General features: G+C 30.2%; 1 protein-coding gene across 2 annotated transcripts in view; it reads left to right on the top strand.

Annotated features, from left to right (window-relative positions):
• The window catches only part of LOC130890994 (solute carrier organic anion transporter family member 74D), a 74,545-nt gene that overhangs the window by 50,629 nt on the left and 11,792 nt on the right, over positions 1 to 12,124 (top strand). For both annotated transcript variants that reach the window (XM_057795470.1, XM_057795471.1), the window contains 7 exons: positions 3,308 to 4,186; positions 8,610 to 8,750; positions 8,805 to 8,936; positions 10,636 to 10,800; positions 10,988 to 11,113; positions 11,205 to 11,268; positions 11,320 to 11,858. In XM_057795470.1, coding sequence (XP_057651453.1) covers positions 3,394 to 4,186; positions 8,610 to 8,750; positions 8,805 to 8,936; positions 10,636 to 10,800; positions 10,988 to 11,113; positions 11,205 to 11,268; positions 11,320 to 11,858 — 1,960 coding nt within the window. In that variant the 5' untranslated portion in view covers positions 3,308 to 3,393. The remainder of the gene's footprint in view (positions 1 to 3,307; positions 4,187 to 8,609; positions 8,751 to 8,804; positions 8,937 to 10,635; positions 10,801 to 10,987; positions 11,114 to 11,204; positions 11,269 to 11,319; positions 11,859 to 12,124) is intronic.

Below are 12,124 nucleotides of genomic sequence, written 5' to 3'. Positions count from 1 at the left end.
GATAATTATTTGAGAAGAGGAAACAATTGGATTATTTCATTATTTAGTCCACTTAAACTATTGATAGATAAGAACTTCGCTTTTAGGTTGTAAGTACAGCCGTTCAATAATCAATATTTTATAAAAAAAAAACAATCTATCGTTAGGAGCTGCTTCGTTTAATACTCGTAAGGCTGGCAAGTAACTAACATGCGCCCATGTTGATGAATTTATTTATTGATTTTTTTTCAAAGACATGTAACAATGTTGCCATATATTTAGAAACTTAGAATAGCTATAAACCTAAAGCATCAAAGATAAAAATAGTTAACATGTGCTGCACAAGGCAGAATTTATTTGACGTACTGAAATAGTACGTTATTATAGTTAAAACATAAATTTAGATATATTTGTCATTAGTTGTATATTCAAAAAATGTTATTTGAATATGACAGCAGGGCCGGATTAAGATTTATAAGGCCCGGGGCTAAAATAATGACGGGGCACCCTTAAGGAATTCGAAAACCCGGAAAAATTCACAAAATAATATCAATACGTTAGATTTGAGGTATCAACACATAAAAAAATACAGAATGATTTCCAAATGATGGGGCCCTCTTGGACCTGGGGCCCGGGGCTATAGCCCCCCCAAGCCCCTAGCTTAATCCGGCCCTGTATGACAGTGACAGTTAAATTGCGAATGAAAGACATTCCGCTGTTAAGTTTGACATAGTGTGAAAAAATTATAATTTATAAATAACATATTTGAATCGGAAGTAATTGGCAACTACGGTAGAACATTTTTTTTATTTAATATAACTAGATTGTGTGATTAGTGAAGAAAGTACATAGATTTAAGAGGTTTCAAAGTAAATGATGACGAGAACTTTTGTGAGATTGAATATATTTATACGGTCTCTAGAGGGCAAACAGTGATTTTTCAACATTTTTTTCTCATTGCCAAATGAACATCAATTTCGGCTATCATGTAAAACAATTACACGATTTTTCAAAGGAACGCCCTATATTTGATCACATTTTTTGATTCTACACAGAAAATAATGTCAATTTTGAATGAGTCCAACTATTAACTCTACAACGATTTGCTAACTATCATTAGGAATCAATGTTTTGTGAAAAACAATGTTGAGAGAGCTTGTGAATATTTTGAAGGTAAAATTTTGGATGTAATTATTAAAAATTACTTACATCAATTAGTTAAAGATTGTGGCGTGTTAAGATTATTTCCCGTTTAACAAAATCTTAATTAATTCATTCGTTGGTATTTTACCTTTGATTTTAGTAAAAAGAGAATGAATATAAAAGATTTGACTATACGCTATATTAATAGGTAAGATTGAAATGTCTCAATTGACGTTTGAAGGTGATATTGGTATGATGGCAAAGTGACTGTCATATGTGTTATAGAATATATAGGGAATAATTATTCGTCCTCTGAGATTTTATATGATTTATTCCAGTGTTTAAATATATGATGTCAAATCCTTAAAAAAATACGTAACTATATCTTCTAATCTAAGAACTACGTCTTAAACTAAATACTGTGCAACGGTTGTCTACAGTAAGTGTTCTATGAAATTTTCAGAAAACTTTGCTACATTATTGTTGGTGTAGAATGAACGTGTTCAACAACAAATATATGTATTTCAATTATACGGTCAGAAAGTAGATTGGAATGTTGGAAAAAGAATCACCTTGTAGAAAACAGTTGGTAATAGGCAGTAAAACACGTACGAGTTAGATAATTCAGCCAAGGCAGACCGTTGAACGTGTGGAGACGCATAAGTCACTTTCAGAAATATAAAATGAATTTCTCAGTGGGTTATAACAAGAAAAGTATAGTGAAAGGTCAGGATTGTAATCATTTTCTATTCGGAAACTCGGTACAAATAATTGTTACTTCATTAAATAAAACATAAACGTAACGAATAATTTAATTTTCAAACTGAATGAATTTGATATTTAAACTATAGTATTAAGTTTTTCAAGAATGCATAAAAATAGAAGAAATAAATAATAAAATAGAACAGGAAGATGATGACTTTTTTGATGAAATCAATTCTCAACTCATTAATTGAGAGATATATGTGAGTACATCTTTCCGAATCAAGACAACCGTTCAGAAGTTACAACTTAAAGCAAAAAAGGCCGCAGTTTGAGCTTTACGGTTAGTCCATTAGTTACTCATCAGAATATTTGTAAGTTACACACAATTGAATTAGAGTTTCTTATTTTGACTCATTTGTACGGTTGGGTAGTTACGAAGCGGCCGATTACAATATCGAATAATAATTTTCGTTCGAAAATATTTAGATTTCCTGCTCATCAGATCTGCTATAGGTTCATAATAATCTTTTTTGATATTATATTTCATACAATGTTCACAGAGATCTCAAATTGTTTTCAAGCTGATTACAGCCCACTCTATAGTTTAGTAATTAAGGAATAAATGTGAAGTTTCCCCACTGGAATTATTTTTCGCATGAGAAAGCTCATTGGTTGGAAAAGTTAGTATAAAATAGGTAGGTCAAGTTAATAGTTGCTATCATCTAAATTCAATTCAGGAATTCGATTGTATATTAGAGAGATGGGATACTACAGGAATAATAACATGGTTTACAACAAGAATGAAATATTCACCTGTTTTATAAAAAGTAAAAACATCATCAATAATAATAAATATATAATAATGAATTATAAAAAATAAAAAATAAATAATAAATAATGAATAATAAAATATACCCTCAGGAGCTTAGAATTTGGAAACCAAAATCTAAGCGGAAATGCGTGCCAATGAATTAGTTAGCTCCACGTGGAAAACTTGGAACCCTTCCGTCGTCATTATCCTTTTAGTAGCTACTCGGTTTTGCTACTAGCAGCGATTTCATAGATAACACGATAGGTTAGGTTAGAATAATCATGATAAACAATTCGAGTAAAAAAACAAAACGACTAACTCAAATGTGGATGTGAATATTCCATCAACAGAAGAATAAATATTTTTGATGTCTGATTTATTTCTTGTTGTAGTTACCTATAACTATTCTAAGGAAAATAATCTTCTGTTTTCATTTCATAATTCTTATGCAACCATTTCCAGTTTCATTTTTTATTTTTGCCAACATATTGAAAGAAGTTTTGGAAGCCTTTATTTTAAAATTACCGAAAAGTGTACACGCACCACTTTGGTAATGATAACTCTAACAATTATATAACAAGAAACCATTGGTCCGAAATTATATTTATTCTAAAAATGATCGAATATATCAGTAAGAATCCAATTGTAGTAAATATATTTTTGTTTCAGATAGTCGTAAAATTCAATTAACCCAACATATGATAGAAGATAGAAGAAATCGCTTAGTTAAAAATTTATAGACCTCACCTACAAAAATGACTGAAGATAATCTATTGGAGAATCACAGAATGTTATCAAAAATCAGTAACAATAATTGCCCAACAAATGAAATACCAGATGAGCAGTCCACTTTATCCCAAGAGTGCAATGGTAGGCACAGAGTTGAAGAAATTGAAATGGAGTGTGGTCTGGGACCTTGTGCACCAAATTGGCTACAAAAGTTTGCGTCGAAACAATCGTTTTTAATAGTGTTTTGTTTAGCTTGGGTTCTTCAAGGAATGTACCACACTTATTTTGTTAGCGCTATAACTACCATCGAAAAACTTTTTCAAATTCAATCAAAAATAACAGGAATTATTATGAGTGCGACGGAAATAGGACAAATCGGTTCTTCTTTATTATTAACTTATTACGGAGGGCAGGGGCATAGGCCCAAATGGATAGCTTGGGGTATGATATTATTCGCTATGTCTTCTTTAACTTGTTCACTTCCACATTTTATTTATGGACGACATTTAATAAACGCGAACGAATTAACAGGAGTTTTTAAGGATCCAAATGTATGCAAAGTAAAATACAACACATCATTTCTATTAGATTATGCAAATGTTAGTTTTGCTAGTAATTTGAGTATGAGTACCCTGGAAAATTGTCAAAATGAAGCAGTTACTTCAAGTTTTCGCTTAGCACCATCGGTGACCAATATCGTATTAGCAATATTTTTTATTAGTTTACTCGGAGTTGGTATGGGCCAAACAGCTGTATATACATTAGGAATTCCTTATATAGATGATAATGTGGCCAGTAAAGAATCGCCATTGTATTTTGGTAAGTTAGATATAATGTGTGCATGTTTATCTCACCCTTTATAGTATAATATAATAAAGTTTATTATTAACAAAATGTCAATTAACATCGTTCTTTATACAATTTTATGTACTTATTCACTATATAACTAAAAAAATATTAGGAGAGAAAATTAAAGTTATATTTTTCAGGCGTGGGTAATTGATTCTGGATATTAGAGAATGTAATAATTTTGCTATTTCTTGGTCTCGGCTAATTTTTATTTCGACATTATACAATACAGATTTCAAATTTACGGATTTATTCTCTATAACTATAATCGAATGTACATATTAATAAATTACAGAAAATAGATTAAAATGTAGCTATAAAAATTTTCTAAATATCGGAATTAAATTTCTTCAAATTCTCGAATGTACACTGCCAAACATTAAATTAACAACGCCCCGTAACTTAAAACTATTTGCGAAATCACTTTTGTCGTACGGTTTTAGTTTCATCGTAGTTAACAAACTGATAGAGTGCTAGATAAAACATGATTTTGTTAAGCATTTGTCGTAAAAGGAAATAAAAGTCGTTACATTCATTATCATTATAGTTTTTTTATGTGATCTCATTTGTCTGTTATAATTTATTTTTGTAGTGTGCGGCAGCGCGAAGGAATCGAGTATGCTCATATGATAACTACATTCAGGTCTATACAGAACGATGACATCGATGGCTGTCTCGCGTCTAGTACTCTGAGAAATCGAACGTTTAGGGGCGTCTCACGTAATTATCTACAAGGCATGAGAAACATAAAATAGATGGTCAGAAAGGTGCTTTCTGATGCATTCAACGTGGCACGAGAACACTTGGCCTGAACAATACTGGATTGAAGTTATTTTTTTTTCATGTAGTAGGTGATCTATTATTGATAATAGATACTAGTTGTTAATGACTGATTATATTCTGAACAATATTAGATCGAAACACCAAAAATATTTTCCATTGAAAACTCTATTATCAAATAAACAAACTAAAATCAAAATTATTTATCGGTAAATATATATTTTTATAAAATAGCCGATTTAAATAACCTTAGGGTGATCCATGTTTATTTAAACCTTAGTGTAATCTATGCATATCTTTTAGATTCTGAAAACACAAATTCTTTTAAAATTTAACGACATTTGAAACGACCAACTTATGAAAATTCAACGTTATTTGTAATGACCAAAGTTAATTTCTATCTTTATCAGAATATAATATTATATTGACAACTTGTATAGATACCAATCAATAGACCACCTACCAGATGAATATCAAAATAAAATCTGTTTTATCCATAAAAATAGCAACCCTAAATTCAGATTATTCACCTACCTACATTGAAATTTATAAAATAGAAGTATAAATTTTGCTTAAAATGCTTGGAATTTTAGCTTTTTCGTTTCTCTGTATATGAACCATTTCTAAAAATTCTTGTATTTCGCTCCATTTTATAATAGGAATAGTCATGTCATAATTGTGATTGTAAAATATGAATTAAATAAAAAACTTGAGAAAAAACACACACATACATTCAAGACGAGTTTGCTGAAGCTATAGAAATAAAACCTCCATATTCCAAATTTAAGAATAATGTATATAAAAATTAACATAAAACAATTATTAGGAAAAAATGTGCAATAGCATATTCAAAAGAAAGATAAAAATATAACAAACAAAATAGATCCTAAACAGAAAATGCCGAGTACATTTCCTTTCCAGATTAATGTACCAGGGTTTTCTCAACAATTATCAAATTATTTTAATTAATACGTCAAAAATACATAATATTTAATACATAATATGATATTAGTATAAGTCATAAAGAATATTATCCATTATCACTAAACTAAAACATAGACATGCAGTAATCTCGACTGTAAAATACGACGGATGCTCGGTAATGGTTTGGGTATGATTTGGAAGAAGGAAGACTGGAGACCTGTTAAAAATTAAAGAGAATTTGAAGAAAGAAGGCCATAAAAAATATTAAATGAAATTGTAGTACGTTCTCGCCAGCGCCTGATCGGCAGAAAATTTATCTTAAGCGTAACAACGATCACAAGCATTCCTCGCAGCTGTGTAAAAAGTATTTGGAAGAATTGGAAATGAAGAATGTAATGAAAGTAATGATTTGGCCGCCACAATTGCCCGACCTCAACCTGATTGACTTGTGGGTCAAATTTACAGGAGAGTTAGAAAGCAGTGTGCTACTTCCACTTGTAGAGAGAATGCCAAAATTGCGCTCCGCAATTATAAAAACAAAAGAGGGTTTATGGATGAAAGAAAAATTCAAATATGTAAAAATTACAGACTATAGTGTTATTATTACTCTATATTCTTTTCTATATATGTTCTTTGAAATATAAATATCAAAATCGAACGTATTGTTTTTATTTGTTGTGTAACGTAAACTATAGGGTGATCAAAAACTTTTGACGGATAGTAGAACCAATGATAAATACATAGGTATTCGAAAGCTAATTAAAAATAATTAAATAATATGAAATAAATTTTTTGTTGAAATCATTTTTTTTTAATGTCAAAAAGTAATGTAATAATGTCACAGAAGCGTAATATTAGATATCAGTTTACCTACCTTAGATATTTCAAGATATATAAGTTTGAAAATTTAATTGATTAAATTATAAATTTTACTCAAGTTTAGTTAGGATGTCATTAACTAATAGTTTATTTTGTTTTATAAAGATCATTTCTTTGATTGTTAATTCGATTTTTTTGTATTTTTAGTTTTGCTTTTTATTTGTGAATATAATGGGGACAGTGTATTTTCCGATTTATGTAAAGTAACGCTATATATCTATTATATTTTTTTGTGGATTTGAGTTATTATTGTTATGAAACTTATATAAACGTTGTTTTATAGTTTTATTAATTTGGTTGGTAGGATACACTGCTTCGAATGTTATTTACTCAATACCATTTTTAAATTGTCCAAGAAAATATATAGGAATGACTATGCAATATCTAGAAAATAGGATGAATGGTCACAAATATACTAAAAATGCATCAACCGCATTACATAAACATGAACGAAATGAAGAGCATGTATTTGATTTCAAAAACACCAATATATTAACTATTAACTATAAAAATGATCAAATATCAACAATCAAAGAAATGATCTTTGAAAAACAAAATAAATTATCAGTTAATGATAAACGAAACATGAAAAACTTGAGTAAAACTTATAATTTAATCATTTAAATTTTCAAACTTATATATCATTTAGTATCTAAGGTAGGTAAACTGATATCTAATATTACTCTCCTCTGTCACATTATGACATTATTTTTTGACATTTAAAAAAAAGTAGGATAGCGAAACGATAAGATAAAATGAAATCCAAATAAAAATCAACCCAAGAGCTCAAGACATGCATACGAAAAAGGAAAGTTTTAGAGATGGTTCCTGTACATAAAAAATAAATGAATCGTAAAGGTGCTTAAATTTGAGCAACTTTTATAGTTCTTTTCTATAAATTTCAAAATACCTAAAGTAGATCTTCAAAGTCAATTAATGTAGCCTATAATATCTGCGAATACCACAGAAATTGATTTCAAATTTCAAATGATCGAGTGCCCTGAATTTTTTGCTTGGCAGTGTAATTATGAGAATAAAATGTGAACAAGTTATAGTGTCATATAATAGAGTAAAATCAAAAGGATAGAAAATAATTCTTGTCTCAAGGATCCGTTTTAAATTATTTTGTTGTGTATTAATTATTTGTTAAATTCAAGGCACGTTTATAGGGAAATCAATTCCCAATATTGGGCCGTCTTAAGTGCATATTGTTGGTTGTATTCAATTTGTTACTGTGATTTTTGAACAATATATTTTGCTTGGCTGTTCAATACACTAATATAACTTTTTTTATTTATGAAATAACTGAACAATTGACGAGCTATTTATTAAATACTATTTTATACCTTAACTTATAAAGTAACCGTGTTGAAATTGAGATGTGTGAAACTTTGTGGAAAAGTAAGTTGCCTGCATTCCAGCCTTTGTATAAAACCATCTTTATATAGAAAAATCTATGATCATTTCTTCTCACAGTTGAGTTCCAGGAAATAGTAATAACAAGCTACTTTGCTAGCTATCTGCTAAAATAAAAAAGTGAAGTTTTATATTTCAGTCAAATTATAAATGCCTAAAAGGCTTTGAAGTGCGACTATTTACAAAAAGATTAGATATTGTCCTTAGCGTGCAGTCGGTATTTGCAAAAGATTAACCAAAAAGTTAATGTGTTATATCCAATACAACAACACAAAATTTAGTTTCTTCAACTTTGATTAACAGGTAGTATTGTTTGGAAATATTACACGGTAGAATTAATGGTAGAGTTAGACTAGTGTTGATAATGTTTCAAAACATTAATTTTGTTTTTCAGCCATAACAATTGGAGTTAGGATATTAGGCCCAGCTTTAGGTTTTATTGTTGGATCCCTGTGTACAAGTGTGTACGCAGATTTATCTGTAAAACCTCAATTCAAAACGTCAGATCCAAGGTGGGTCGGCGCTTGGTGGCTAGGTAAAATAATGATTTCACACTATAGTAATAGTTTATTAATTCAGTTTTTCATAGGATTGGTTCTTATATCCTTCTTGTTAATGATAGCATCATTTGCGATGTTTGCATTTCCTAAAAGACTGACAGGATCAAAACAACCTGTAGTGAACCCACAAAGTCCTGATCAAAAACAGCCTACTATAAAAGGTAAGTATGAAGATATTTATTCTACTATTTCTTATTTTCTCCAGTCTCATTCAAACTTTTTTTAATTGTGCCACTTTTTTGTTTATCGCCAATCGATGTTTTCCCTGTAGTTGAAAATTTCAATACACTGCTTAAGTTTTCTACCTCTGTATTTTTTCTATTTTTTCTAAAATTTCCTATATACTTTTATAATTGTGTATGGATTAGTCCAGTCGAAAATTTCATATCTGGCCACTATTTAAATTCTTTATTGTAAAAAACAGGTCAAATCTTAATTCAATTTTTTTTCATCTCAAGTTCTTTGTGCCTACTGTGACGTTCATTAAAAGTAACCATAAACTGATTCATTTTTTTGTAATGTTTTCGTAGTCGTATTGTAGCAAAACACCAAAGTCCAAAGTGTACTATTTCTAATATATTTTCCGAGCTTTCGAATACTTACGTATTCATCAACAGGAACTGAAATTATGGTCAAAGCAGAATGTAAAAATATCTATGATGTATGATGATAATAAAAATTACTTACATTAATTAGTTTAGAATAGAATTGCAATATATAATTTCCATGTCATGGGATTAACACATCTTGCTTATCTCTTTTCTTTCTTCTGGAATATGTCTTTTTCTAGAACGTTGTTCTGTGTCATATACAGCTAATTGTAGAGCAACTACAAAAAATGCCTTTTTTTATGTAAAAAGCAAGCACTAGAGGGTAAACCCTATTACACTCTAGTAGTGGTGCCTGCCATGTAGAGATGTTCGTGGATATTGATCTTGAACGTCTGTAGGTTGTAGTGTGCGGGAAAGACGTGCCTTGGTAGCTAATTCCTCAGGCTTACACCTCTCAAATCGAAGGTGTTCCGATAAATTGACGTTTTGGGCGTCTGCAGGCAAACGCGGTGTTCATGAACCACGTTTGCTTGTCGAGTAGGTATTGCAAAAATTGCTCAAGGTGGGATTATGTTGGATAGTTCGGAAGAACATCTGCCACAGGAGAATCGGTAAAACAAAGTCAGGTCATTGATCTTTCTTCTATGGACTAAGATGTTTCTGATCAACTCTGGATCGTCTATAAATCGAATTGCTCTCTTATGTATTGAGTTGAGCTTCCTCAAAACAATATTTTAAATATGGACGAATCTGGGCCGTGTAGAGCATCAGATGGCATGTCAGTAGTCTCCATTAACTCCAGTTATCGAATCAGTACAATAAGCAGTATATGGAAAGGAAAAAATATAAGCAAGATATATCAATTTGATGGCACGGAAATTGTAAATATAATAGATAAAAATAACAAATTGCCCATTATCAAGCTGAAATTTGGTCGTTTTACTGGTTGACCAATGCGAAGAACAGATGGATTAATGGATCAATATCTATGAAACTGAATGTTCCATTTTTTCTATTACAATTAGATAATAAGAATTTAAAATGTTCAATTGTATGAAGTAAAATGCAAATTGGGAGTCACATGGAGAAAACTATCTAGGTACATAATTATGAAGTAATATTGTGCTAATATACAGGCAAGCATTTATTTCGCCTTATACTCTGTTCCTGTTCCTTTTTTTTATAATCCACCAAAATTCAGTCTTCATAGTCATCGAGCTGAAATAAAATCTTAATAAAGTCTATTTTCTCTTTTTAATCTCGCGCAGTAATTTTCCATTCTACTTCCTAAATATGTATATTTTTTTAGATTTTCCGAAAACGGTAAAGAGGCTATTAAAAAATGATATTCTTATGTATAGAACAGCTAGCAGTGTATTACATATTTTACCAATTGCTGGACTCTACACATTTTTACCCAAGTACCTGGAAACACAATTTAGACTACCCACACCGTCAGCAAACATGATTTCAGGTCAGTATTATAGTTTTTTGTATCATAATAAAATTTAAGTTACTTTAACTAGTCATATTTTATGTAATGACCTGAATAATGAAAAGATTATTTTTACAAAACAGGATAATGAACTTTTGAATGTGACCCAAATAAATAAAAATGATATGTAATTTGGAACTGCTCTTTTCTGAAAATACTATTTTAGGTGTCGGTGGAATTCTTGTAATGGGATTAGGAATCATAATAAGTGGAGTATTTATTTTAAGAATGAAACCCAACGCTAGATTTGTGGCTGCTTGGATTGCATCTACGGCAGTTCTTTATGCATTAGGTATATTTATGTAATTAGGTTTTCTATTTGGTATAACTAAACTTTTTATCAAATTATTGGATCACGTGCTTTTAAACTGAATCATTTCTAGGGATGGGATTACTTATGTTTATTGGATGTCCAATGAATGACTTAGCAGGATTAATGAATCACGGGTAAGTTCAAAGCGATCTTCATGGAATTAATTGACAGGAATATATTTTCAGATTTGATACGAAACAGTTAAATTGCAATTCTTCTTATTGTGATTGCGACAAAGATAAGTTCACTCCAATTTGTGGACAAGACGGGAAAACTTACCTCTCACCCTGTCATGCAGGATGTTTAAATTATACAGAAAAAGATGGACAAATTTCACAGTATTCAGACTGCATGTGTTTGAATATGACTCTCGCAAATATTACTATTAATGAGAACCACTTATATGGTAACGCTACAATAGGATACTGTGATCAGGATTGTGATAGTTTCATTTTATATATTATTTTATTTTCCATATTTGTTTTCATTCATTCCACTGGAGAAGTGGGGTCTATGTTGCTTATCTTAAGATGTGTAGATCCTAGAGACAAAGCGATGGCATTGGGTCTAATACAGTTTGCAATAGGATTATTTGGAAATGTACCTTGCCCTATTGTCTATGGAGCTGTGGTAGACTCTGCTTGCTTGGTGTGGAAAATGGCGTGTGGTGAAAAAGGAGCTTGTGGCCTATATGATTCTGATGTATTCAGGATGTTTTACCACGGTAAGTTTTCTCACTATATTGTTATATTCTATATAAAACTTTATTCACAATAAATATTCGTCAATTTACGCAAAAATAATTTTGTAATCAAGGAATGAACTGATAAAATAATCATTCACAAACAAATGTTTTTGGATAATCTATATGGGAATTATATTTGAGGGAAATCTGCCAAAAAGAGTAACCTTTGATTTTTTATTCCTGCAACTCCACAATATCTTTAATAGACAATTTAATTATTTACAAGTATATTAGGCTAACTTACT

The sequence above is a fragment of the Diorhabda carinulata genome, chromosome 1 (genome assembly GCF_026250575.1).
Source record: "Diorhabda carinulata isolate Delta chromosome 1, icDioCari1.1, whole genome shotgun sequence".
Lineage (NCBI taxonomy): Eukaryota > Metazoa > Arthropoda > Insecta > Coleoptera > Chrysomelidae > Diorhabda > Diorhabda carinulata.
Note: the sequence above shows the minus strand (reverse complement) of the source record. Positions and strands in the feature narration are given on the sequence as shown.